The 12,758-nt window shown below is 43.4% G+C and overlaps 1 protein-coding gene across 1 annotated transcript in view; it reads right to left on the bottom strand.

Annotated features, from left to right (window-relative positions):
- The window catches only part of ULK2 (unc-51 like autophagy activating kinase 2), a 36,659-nt gene extending 25,565 nt beyond the window's left edge, over window positions 1-11,094 (bottom strand). The window contains exons 1-3 of the mRNA XM_053961323.1: window positions 10,425-11,094; window positions 9,119-9,211; window positions 7,843-7,884 (exon numbers count right to left, since the gene is read on the bottom strand). Of these exons, the coding sequence (XP_053817298.1) occupies window positions 7,843-7,884; window positions 9,119-9,211; window positions 10,425-10,517 (228 nt within the window). The 5' untranslated portion in view covers window positions 10,518-11,094. The remainder of the gene's footprint in view (window positions 1-7,842; window positions 7,885-9,118; window positions 9,212-10,424) is intronic.
- Window positions 11,095-12,758: the final 1,664 nt, after the last annotated feature.

Here is a 12,758-nt window from a genome sequence, read left to right as displayed (position 1 = left end):
AACATTCATCCTGTTTCCAAATATTTATTTTGTGTGAGGGAAGAAAGGCCTGACACGTCTGTGCTAATAACCAACATTGTTTTCCACAGTCTCCTGCACAAGACAGTTCTGTTGAACCTACAAAGTTGAAGATTCTGAGAGTTTTTATAAAGCAAAAGTATTTTTTCTCCCTCTGAGCTGATTGAGATTGAAAGGAGAGAACACGAAGAGAACTGGAAGGAAACGAAGGGAAGTGTACAGTAAACAGGATGATGCTTTAAGTTACACAGTGTGCTACCTCCCTTTCCCTTTAAAAATAAACTTAAACAAGGGCTGACAGACTGAGGGAAAAAATATTTTTTTAAGGCAGTTGAAGGAAAAAAAGTGAGATGGCACCAGACAAGGCCAGGCACATGCCCCAGTGGGAAGTGGGACTGCAGACAGTCTGACTAAATGCTGCTAAAGTGTCGCAAGGAAGTCAAAAGGGACATTGCACAGCAAAATAAACACTGTGAACTCAGCCACCTTTCTCTGTGCTTGCACTGACACTTCAGCAGATGCTCAATTTGACCTCTCTGGCAAGAATTACCACCAGGGTGCCATTGTCAAGGGTTCACTAACAGCTTATGTTAGAAAGCTTGAAAAAGGAGAAATAAAAGCAAAAATGGGCCCAGGCTAGAGAAACCAATGACCCTAAACACCACACACAGCACAGAGCTCAGGGATGGCACAACCCATCAAAGACACTGACATCCAGACAACTCCAAATAATGGTAATAATTACAGTTCAAGATGAACTGGCTGGTTTGAGGTTAATTCAAGACTGTATTAGCCTGCTTCAATTTTGGGAAGCATTTAGGCACTCATGTCTGTTACAGAAATGTATTTGAGGTTCTTTCCAGCCCAAAACATCAAGCACGTTTTTGCAGATTTGTTTATATTTGGAAATTAGCTTCAAAGAAAACAAGTTTCTAGGAGTATGAGTCAAATCTGTTGGGAATGGCAGGCAAACTCACCAATTCACCAATATAGAATATTAAAGCAGCAGCAGATCACATTTCAGGAAGTCTCAATTGTTCAATGTTTCTGCAATAGCTGTGGCCAACATGAACCATAATTGACATTCCTATAAACACCTCAAAACCTCAGTGCATAGAGCAAAGCAAAAAAACCCATTAGTAATTACTTGCTTTGCAAGTTGCTGAAAATATATAATTGTTCCTTCCTGCATAGTTCCTTTGCAACAATACCTTCCAAGACAGAAGCTGCCTTTTAGGAATCCCAAAGATGCCAAACAGCAACTCTGAGATCCCAATTTATCAAACTGAAAATTCTGCCAACTGAGGATCACTTCACTTAAAGGATAACTGTGATGTGGAAAAGAACAACCCAGCTATGAAGCAGGAAAAGTCCATTCTCCAGTGACAAGGAAGCAGCTCAGTTCCTGGATTTCCACTCCAGCTTTGCAATCCCACGAACCACAAAGATGTTCCATGGTGTCAGAGCCTCCACTGCACAAAACCAGCAAATTATGGCAGCATGTAATGCTCAGCTCATGACAGACATTTATTCATCACAGAACTAGGAAGATGTGTTTGCTGGATTCCCTTGGAAACAAAATCCTCTCAAATGAGCTGCTCTCTTCAGAAACACAGAGCTGATGATTTGCCCTGTTGTACCAGCCCTCACCTGTTTAGAAAGTAATTTCTGCAGACCACACTGGATTGCCCTCAAATAGAATTACTCATCTTTTTTTTTAAATTTATATTCTTGATGAAAAATAACAAATCAAGTCACCAAGTAAAGTCACAGTGAGAAATAGAGCATGTTTCCTTAATGCAGCTTAGAAAATCTTTTTTTAATAAATCAGCAGAGCAGATTAGAGATTCCACAAAGTCATTTTCCCAGGCTCAAAAGTCCTCTCCAATTCATAGTGAGGAAGTAATAGCTGGCACAGAACTGATACCAACCTCCCCAACCACAATTTGTCCCAACTTGAACTCATAACCAAACACTTTTCAATATCCCACCAACACAAGCTTTAGTTCAAAACAGCTGAACTTGTTCAACCCTTCAGAGGTGCTCAAATTTTACAGTTCTTGGCCAGCCTGACTGAGAATGTGATCTCCATTTTGGGAATACATTTAGAATAGACAAGACAGTTCTGGATACATATTTTGCCCTTCTAAATTATTTTGCTGAACAATAAAGCTCTCCCTATCAACATTCCCCAGACTTGTGATTTCTGTTGACTCATTACACAGAGCAAAGTGCTCCAAAAGGAAAGATTAGAAAACCAGCATGTTTCAGATCTAACATTCAGGAATAAAGCTGATCTAGCAAGTTATTTTAAACTGCCTCTTGAAACAGATAACAAAAGCTTTCAGCAATTTGCATTGATGTACAGATCACAAAATTAGTGCAGCTGCAGTTGTTCTGACCTACACTTCTACCTAGATAAATAAGTAAAACAAATATCTGCTGTGTTGCAACAATTACCAGTTCTGCCCAGCAACTCTTTTTTTCCTGCTGAAAGTTTTCTTGATAAAAACCTACTTTTGCTCCTTTTTATTCTGAATCTAGGTTTTACTTGCAAACAAAGGCCAATAGGAAACCAATTTACAATTCTGAAAGGTAAACAGATAGACCTAAGAGAAAGAGGCTAAGAGGCAACATATTTGCCAAAACTTGCTGTTTTAATCCAAGGCTTCTACCAGTTGTCTTGGGGGATGCAAAGCTCCAACTTGAATCACAGTCTCAGCACAGTGGTTCCATTTCAAAAACATTAATTGAAAAAGAAGTCAAAACATCCATGGTTACTTCCAAGAGCTGTTGTTAGATCTCTGGACTACTGGCAGAAACATTCCCTAGATGTCATTTTGGTTCACAAGTCCTCCTTTAGAAAAAGCTGAAGGCCTGCAAGGAGCTTAGTGAGCTCCCAAAGCAGAAACTGTGGCAAATAGTTACTCTTCTTTTCACTTCTGTAGATTTTATTTCATTGCAGTTTATGACAGGAGTCCCCAAAGCAGGAGAGTTAACCTGACAGCTTGTGCACTGCTGTTACCTGATTAATTTTCTGCTATGTTCATTTGTGCTATATTGGATATAATTTTTTTGGCCAGGAACACACTTCTTTTATTGGCTTTAAATACATTTCGCAAAAATTCTAATGATATAATGAAAAAGGACAGGTCCAGATCTTTCAAAGGCTGTTTTTCTCTGTATTACAGACATTCTTGGTTTACTTTGTGAGTGCAACACAGCAGCAACTTCTGTGTTCAGCTCCTATCACCCCAAGGACTGAACATTTTGTTAATTCTGACAAAATGTTATATCTCAGACTAAATGTCACTTGACATGTGCCTGTAGGATTCAAGCAGGGTGCATGCTGCCAATTATTCACATAAAAGAGCAATCAGCCATGGAGAAATGCACCAGAAGAACTGGATCATCCATTTGCTGTTAGTGAAATGCTTGAATTTAACCAATATATGGAAGGTGGGGAAAGGGGCTGCTCTGCTGCCCAGCACCAAGGAAAGGCATAGCTGCTCTCAGCACAAAGGTTCAGCACACTTTTGTACTAAAAAATCATGTGAAACAGTTCTGAAATTCAAATTACAGCATCCAAGCACAGCAGGTAAGCAAAAGACTATGTAGTAACTCTTCTGAAACAGATCTGAAATTCAAATTACAGGATCTAGGCACAGCAGGTAAGCTAAGGCCTGTGTAGTAACTCCAACTCTGCTTCTGTGGGCCACAACAAATTCTAATCCTGGTTGTCTCCAACATTTACACTGGCATCATTCCTGCACTGTCATAACCAACCTTTTAGCTGGCATCAGCTGCCAGGTAGTGTTTCAAAACCTTTACAGTTGCTACAGGGCAGGATTTTTCTTTTATCTGAACAGCATGTTCTCATTTGATTATTTTCACACAGACACAGGGGATGGATATTGACAAACACAAAGGCCTTAAGCAAGGAGCTGAGGGGACAAAAATAAAGACATTGAGACACCCTCTGTTCTGCTGGGATTGTGGAGGCAAGGAAAGCTGTGAGACACTGAGATCAGGAGCACATACAGGATGCCTGGAGCAAATATCTCAAGAAACACATGCAATAGTACCAGACCAAGTGGAGTCCTTGGGTAAACCAGAGGTATTTAATTCCTGCTGCTAAAACAACAGTTCCTCCCATCAGCACCCCTAGTAAGAACTCCTGGGCTCTCTGTGTACAACAAAGCTGAGCTGTAGGTCCCAGAAGGATTTCTGGCTCCATTCCCACTGGCTTCCAAGGACAGCAGAAGCAGCTGCAGGTTTTTTGTCTGCTCTGTACCAACAAGTTAAGACAAGAAACAATTTTTATCCAGATATTTTTTCTCCAATAATACTCTAGAAACTAGTTCTCCCTAAACTACTGTTCAAATAGCAAATTTCAGACTCCATACAGTGAGGACATTAATTCACTCTCCTAAAATGCTATCTCCAAGATACATTACAGGCTTCCATTCTGAGGGCTGACATTCTAGAGAGGTTTTGAATTAAATTATTTGCTAAAACAGACACTGTCTGCCACAATGTAAGAGATTAGTTCTACTCAGCACACACTTGGGATCATGAACTGCACAAAACTGTAAACTCATGTCCTAAATATAGAACATTCCAAGTAACTTACTGATACCTTCATTCCACTTCAGTGGAATACTTTATCCAAGGATCTCAGTGTATTTTACACTGGTAAGTGAGAGGCTATTTTAGACTCCTTTTGCTTTTGAAAAAACAGTGGCTCCACTTCTCCAATTAACAGGATCCAAGACTGATTTTCTTTGGCAGGATGAATGACATCCCACAGCACCACCATGGGAAAAGAGTTGCATCCTTAAACCATTTTAGAGATTTGGGAGCTTTTTATTCTTGAATGACAGACAATCAAACACTTGCCCAAGAAGATAAGTGAAAAATGTCTCTTTTGCTATCCATCTATTGTATCTGAGTATTTTTTTAAGCATTTCACAGAAAAATTCATTTCACTTGGAGAGGTGAGCTATTTTCTCTCTCTATTTGTCTCTCACAGATGGAGGGTTTTTATTTAAACATCTCTGCAAGTTCCCTCAGCCTTAGCACCATGGCCTCCACACCCTGGTGTGTGCAGCTCCCCAGCCCTGTGAGGTGGCACCAACAGCAGTGGAGTGCTCTGCTTACATAAAATGCTTATCTGCAGCTCAAACCTGCCAGAGCTGCACGTCCACCTCACGGAAATCAGGGGCAATTATCCTGCTGGCTGCAGAACAAAACATTTTTATGCCACCATTAACACACACGCAGTTCACTGGGGTGTGGCTCCAGACGAATGGGCACTTCTAGTAATTGAACTCCAGACACACTAATAACATATCAAAATGGTAGTCCCAGGAGATGAAGGATGAGCAGTGGAGAAGGTCTGAAAATGTTCATGCACAATCAGCAGAATGGCCCACAAGTTCTTCTTGGATTTAATTAAAACCTTTATGGTGTATCTGTCTTTATTATGCTGACTTGTGTGAGTGGTCATGCAACAGGAACACAACCATAAATGAAGAGACATGAAGGAGAAGGAAGCTAACTACTTCCTGAGAATCAATTCAAATGAAGCTTCTTGCAATACATAAAATAATAACTGTACATTCATTCTCAAAAGATACATTCCAAAATGCTCTGCAGGGATACAGCTTTAATCTAAAGTACTGCCATTAATTTATTATTATGAGACGTGAAAGTGTTTTTCCTTGATCACAATCAATTTACACTTTTTTTACTTAGTTTTGCCACTTTCATTGCACACCATCTTTTCTGTCTGAAACTCAGAGCAACAATCAGCTCTTGACTTATTCACCTATATAATCTGTCAAACTGCATCTGAAACGGGAGCATTTTCTTATTTCAAACTGTCTAAGGTTAAGAAAAGCTTCAGCCCAACAGAACTACAAAAATAAACTCCCATTCACACTGAGAACTTCCTACTGCGACACAGACTCCTCTGGCTCCAGTACTGAGGAAAAAAAATAGCTTCTGTAAACTTAGAAATAGCTTGAAATCCTAAAGTCTTATCTGCTGGACTGTATCACTGTGTTCACAATACCCTGGCAAACAAAAAGGGCAACACATGCTAGAACATGAAATGCTACAGAAAATCAGTAGGTGTAACAGCCTACTAGACATGTGAATGCCTTGCATAGTGTTCATTCTTGCTGGGTTATAAATTAATGTAATCACAGAAGGTAATGATGTCTGCCACTTCACAAACACAGCAGAAAGGGAAAAGCTTATTTGTGCAAGTGGCACACTCTTAATACCATATTTTGCAAAGCAATTCCTTCTATAGAAGCAGCATCCTGCTGCCAAGCTTTGTGTTTGCTATGAATGTATTTGAAATATATCAAGGCACAGGACACAGGTTTGCCCTTCTCTTTGCTTTAACTGCTCATTTTAAACAGAATAGTTGGTGACAAGCAGCAACATCCTCTTCTCAAATGGAGCAGCACTGATCATTCAAGAAGTCCTTTCACCCTTTCCTGGGGCAGAACAGAAAAGCCTAAAAGTTATGTTTATAAAAACCCTATAGACAACTGTAGGACTCTGTAGTCTCTTTCCTTGTGCATAAATCAAAAGAACAAGAGTCTCTCCAAAGCTCAGATGTTAAATCAGCAAAATACTTAACTAGTCCACTACCCCCAGGTTGAGCTGCAGAGCTGACTAAGGAACCTTCATGTATAAACAACAGTAAATGATAACACTAAAATTCAGCTGCTTACTCACACACCAACACCCTCAGTCAACAATTCCAGTTGCTTTTGAGATGTCTGGACATACTAAATTTAGGATGCTGAGAGATTATTTCCACTTAGCAATGCACAGGAAAACCTGGTCTTGTCAAGAAGCCCAACAGACAATACTTTCCCTCTCAGAGCAGATAACATCATTCAAAATGAAGATGTTGAAGTCAAGATCCAGGAAAAACAGTCTACAGATTGAACCTAGAAGTTCTGATGCACAGTCAGTTGCTACATGAACATCTCAACTTTGTACCAAAAGTCACTCGAGTCCTACAGCCCTAGAAATCCTGAGCCCACCTAATTTATGTCACATGAACACAGATTTCTATAGCAAAAGATACACATCCACACAAACTAAAAGTCTTTAGCACGTGTAAAGACAGGAAAGATTGAATGCCACAATCTCTATTTTGTGTTGCTTTGACTATGCAATGCCCCAAAGGCACTTCTCAGTAATTTTTTTTAAAAACAGTGTAACTCTGTATTTAAAATCAGGATTGAGCCCAGGAGATGAATGTATAGTTTTTATTCAAGCAGAACAAATGGCTGCAGGAGCTACCTCATGTCTTATTTAGCTTTGCTCCACACTGGCAGGATACAAAAATGTACTTCCTAAGCACAACTCTCCCCTAGACAGGCTGCAGAACAACCCAACCTCATCAGGCAGGACCCTGGCAATAAAGAGAGGAAGACAATCTGAAGGAATTGAACTGAAAAGATCCAAGTGTCTGCTTGGCTTTTTGCACTGTATCCTGTCCTTCTGGACACACAGGCAACAGATACACGTGACTGTGGTTTTCTGCTTCCTTCAGTTCCTCCTCACTGTGACACAGGGCTGAACACCACATTTCTTTGTCACACACATCCCCAAGATGCTGCTCTTGCTGCCACTTGTTTTTGCTGAATTTCAAACTGATGACAGCAACAAAATAGATTCAATCCATTCAAAATAAATCCATTCAAAATCTTCTACTTGGCATATATTATATGTATTGATTATATTTTCATAAATTCATTTTAATGGAAAAAAAAAAGGCATCAAAATATATTTTACCTGGACATCATAAAGAGCTACAATGTTCTCGTGCTGAAGTTCCTGTAAAACAAAATATTTGTATTATGGAAAAAGGTTATTAGTATTACTAGTACTATTATTATTTGAATTTGCTGATAATGCTGGTTTGGTGATAATCAAAGAGAATCTTTTTAAGATGATCAGATGGAATTTAGAGGAAACCCCAGCTGTTTAGACAATATTTACAGGATAAGGAAGTTAGGCATTATCTTGAGAGGTCATAAAAACATTTGGTTCCAGAACTTAATGTCTGTGACTTGTTACAGAAAGTACCAGAGCACAAGATCGTCTAATGAACACTGAAAACTGACAAGATTTAATTTCCTATTCTTACACAATTTCTTACTTAGTAAAGTAACCAACTAGACCATGTTCAAATCAACCTTATTTCTTTAATACAAAGAAAATCCAACCAAATAACATTAAATAAAACTCATGGGACAGCTCATGAATAATTTGTAGCTGCTCAAAAAACTTTTCAGAAGTTTTTAACTTACAAAAGTTAAAAGTTAAGTACTTGTAGCACTCTAATATACCCAACACTAATTCTGGTATATAATAAATAAATGAGAATATAATATGTATATAAGGTAGTGATGTATCTCAAGAATCTCAGAAACATGGGAAGAAAGGAACACTCAGCATTACTGCAAAGCTGTGTGAAATGAGATGTGAAATTCAGAGAGCAGGGAATGCTAAATGACCACCCAAGGAGATGTTTCCATAAAATAACGCTGAAAAACCGAAAGATGCTCCATTACATTTCCTCTGTTAGAGCCACACTCCACATTTTAAGGCAATTATCACAAGTCAGAAGTGGGCAGCTGCTTCAGGAATTAAAGGCAGCTCACTGGTTTCAGCTTTCAAGGCACCTTTGAGCAAAAAAAGATGAAGAAAGATCAAAGACTGATGCTTTGCCCTCTGCTATGATCTGCTGGGAAAATGTGCCTCATTGGACATCCTGAAGGACAAAGTCTTCCACATGTGCAATAAGCAAAGCACAGAGACAGCTTCCACAACAATTTGCTATTTTTAACTGCAAAAGCATGCTCAGAACCTGTTCTGAGACATTTCCAGAACTAAAGATGTAATTTTTTTTCTGTTTTTCTTAATATTTTTATTTCTGGATCCCTAACAAAGAAACAGCACAACAGCAATTACTGTGACACCACCCATGACCTGGAATGAACTAGGTCAGAAGTCTCTTTTCCTTTTCAAGCAAAGCAGCTTTAAAAATCACTGCAAATTAACATACCTTTAAGATTTTTATTTCTTTTCCAAGTAGGATTTGTGACTTCGACAAGTTCTTTTTGTTAATACTCTTTATGGCTACTTCCCAATCAGTTTTCTGGAAGTGAACAAAAAAATACTGTTAGTTTACTTTTTTTTTTAACTTTATCCTCTAACAACTATCTAGGAAAACACTGAGAAAAAGTTGCAAGATCACCCCTCTTCTACCCACCACTTATTACTACATCATGTGACACCATCAAGAACTATTTCATTCCACAATAGCTTAGACAGCTATTAAAATCCAGCTTCAGCTACACTGCATTTTAATGGATTCCAAAGCACTAAAAAACAAAACAAAACAAAACAACACCAAAAAAACCCAACAAGCAATCATACCCCATTTATTTTTTGGTAGCAGTGCTATGTATCTACTTTTAGACCTCTCACAATGATCAAGTTACTTTTACTGTCCTTTAAGGACTTCTCATTTTCAGCTTTTTTATACTCTGCAGATGAAAACTGCACAGAGCCCCCTCTGTTTTAAGCAAGCTTATATATTGTCTATTTATGTATTATCCAAAAATAAACTATTTATTTGTGAGGTGGGAGCACCTCCATTGGCCTTTAAAGTTTCCGTTTCCCTTTCTCATTATTATTATTTTTTTTAACCCCAAAATCACTGCACCGTGCCTCTCCAAACCATGAGCTCTGCCTTAATCCTCCAAAATGCTAAATCTCAAGGGCTGTTTTCTGGAAAGCAAAGCTCTTTAGGCACCAGAATAAACTCACAGCATCAAGAAACCATAACGTAACTATGAATATCCGGGGCGATGAGCAAGTCACGCCAGGAAACCAGACACCTCTGAATTTAAGAAATCTTCAGCCAATCCCAAAGGAGACAATTTTCCATTAGATCCCTCGTTATCCAGCGAGATAAACATGACCCTCCCGACAAACAAAGGGCTCAGCCTCCCCTACAGCTGCAACTCTCCCCTCGCCGCTATGGCAGGGAGCTGCCAACAGCGGGGAGGAGCGGTGGGACCGCGGACCGGCGGTGGGGTTGAGGGAAGGGAAAAAATAAAGGGTTTATGGATGCCGGGGCCGGATCCCGGCTCAGGGCCGCGGGGCAGCCGCGGGCCTCACCCCAGCCCGCACCTCCCTTCGGCTCTTTCTTTTCCCCCCCGAACACCCAAACCACGTTAAAACTCCCCAGAGGACACAACCCGCCCACGACCACCGCAGCTGTCACCCACCCGAGGGGCTCCTGTCGGCCCCGGGTTGTGTAACCAGCCCCGCTCCGGCTGCGGGCGAAGCCCGTCGCTGTTTACCTTGCGGTGGCGACCTTTGAAGACCACAGCAAAGGCTCCGTGTCCTATCAGGTCCTTCTTGCTGTACTCAAAGTCCCCCACCACCTCCATCATCCCTCAGCGGGGCATGAAGCCCCCGGGAAGGACGGAGGGAAAACAAAGGGGCTCTTCCTCCAGCTACAGCCGCCTCACGGCAGCCGGCGGCGGGGTGGGAGCCTGCCCCGGTCCTGGCTGCCCCCGGCGGCGGGGGCAGCTCCTCTCATAGCGCCGCAGACCCCCGGGCCGGCGGGGCTGCTGCAGGGCGTCACCGAGGCGAGGGGCTCCGTCGGGCATGGGGAGGGGAAAGAGAGGAATCTCAGGGGTCGGGTGTGAGGGGACAGCGCGGCATCGGCGCCGGGACGAGGGGCCTTCTCAGCGGGGAAGGGGGCTCCGTGCCCTGCCGCTGCCCGGCCCCATGGCCCCGCCACAGCGGGGGCTGCCAGCGCCGCGGCCCCGCTCAGGGACCGAACCCCAGAGCATCCAGCGACGCGGGGGGAGGCGCGGCCCACGGCTCCGGGAATGGCTGTCGCTGTCGCCGCCGCAGCCCTCGCGAGAGGGGAGGAAGCAGTGAGGGTGCGGACGGGGGTCTCTCAGGCCGCCAGCGCCTCCCGGGGCTCCTGCCGCCCCACCACTTCCTCCACAGAGATCCGCACTCGACCAGCCCCGGCTGCGAGTGCCCGGCCCTCTGCACCGCCCCGCGGCTCTTATAGGCCGCAGTGCGCAGGCCCGGACGCTCGGGTGCTTCCGCCGGCGGCCAAAGAGTGCCTCACCCCGGGTAACCTGAGGTAACCCTCCGCCGCCAGCGCCTCAGAGCGCGGCCAGAGCGGGGCCGGTGCCCCGAGCCCTCCGGGGACCCCGCCGAGCCCGTCCCGTCAGAGCTCCGGGGCGCCGGTCTGGTCGTCCTCTCAGTGAGGACAGTGACCCAGGCCCCTGGGCACACCCTTGCCCTCACGCCGGGGCAGAGAGGCCAAACTGATGGCCCGGCCATCACCTCAGCCCTTTCCCTTGGCCGCCTCAGGCGCACCCGCCGGTGAGGACAACGCTGAGGAGCCACCAGGGGAAGAGGGAGGACTGGAGCTGCACAGGACAAGAGCTGGGACAGTCAGCAGCCAGAGTGGGAAGGCAGGTATTGGATCATCCCAAGTTTCCAAGGCAGTGGCACTGTTTACATAACACCTCCAGGTCACACACTCTCAGCCCTGTCCCTGCTCCAGGTCACTCACTTTCAGCCCTGTCCCTGCTCCAGTAGTGAGCAAGACTCTCCTTCAAACCTGAAACAAGGAATTCCAATGAATGGAGAGGCAGTGGAGGAGCAGGCATATAAAGTGCTGTGAGCCAAAGACACTTGGAGTTGTTTGCTCCCTGTATAAGGAGAACAACGCCTGTAATTTACAGCCCCTGCCTCCCAGCACTTTTAGATCAGCCTGGTGCTGTTTACAGCACGTACAAACATTAAAAAAATCTCAACCTGCCACTGATCAACAGTCACATGAAGCCTTTGACCTTCACCTCCAGGTTCACATAATTATGCTCCTTTCCTCTGCGTTCCATTCCTCACTGCTCTCTTCCCCCCTCTCTACCCATGTTCTCCATCACACCACCTCCACATCCCAGTTTCAGACCCTTTCAGGTTTCCCCACGGGCCCCAGTCAGTGGATGCATGGTGTGACCCCTCTGACCCCACACAGCTGTGCCGTGCCTTCCCTGACGTGACCCAGGCTCTGCTTTCAGTGTCACCAGATCAAAATAGAGACTGAGCAAAGAGTTCTGCAGTTGGGCCTCTCCCCATTGCTCACTTATCTCCCTTGGCTTTCCAACACTCCAATCCAGGCACTACTGGAGCCGTGTGCCATGTCAGGACCTCCTCAGCTAAAGACTTCTCCACAGACAACGAACTTAAATGTAAAAAATATCCAGCAAGAGATTCTTAAGGAAAGATTGACAGCTCTATGAAGGACATTTTAAGCTACCAGAGGAATCCTAAGAAATCTGTTTTGTGCCAAAAAACCCCCAAAGGGCTTTAAAACCCCTCAAAACTGAATCCTCCCTTTATTTGGTGAAGTTTTGAGTTCCCACCCAAAATCCACCCATGGCACTACCCTAACAAACAACACGGAGAAAGTGGAGTTGACCAATAATTTCAACAGCTCAGAACACCCCTGTGGAAAGAATAAATGAGATGCAAAAATATTCCAAGTTAATCATAAATTAAAGTGTTGGTAGTAACAGACACTTTGTGATACGCTTCACAGTGCCCCTTTAAACCAGGAAAAAGCCCACAAGCCTCCATGTGTTACATATTCTGATTCATAAAAA

Source organism: Vidua chalybeata, chromosome 20, assembly GCF_026979565.1.
Source record: "Vidua chalybeata isolate OUT-0048 chromosome 20, bVidCha1 merged haplotype, whole genome shotgun sequence".
Lineage (NCBI taxonomy): Eukaryota > Metazoa > Chordata > Aves > Passeriformes > Viduidae > Vidua > Vidua chalybeata.
This window is presented reverse-complemented; position numbering and strand designations above follow the sequence as displayed.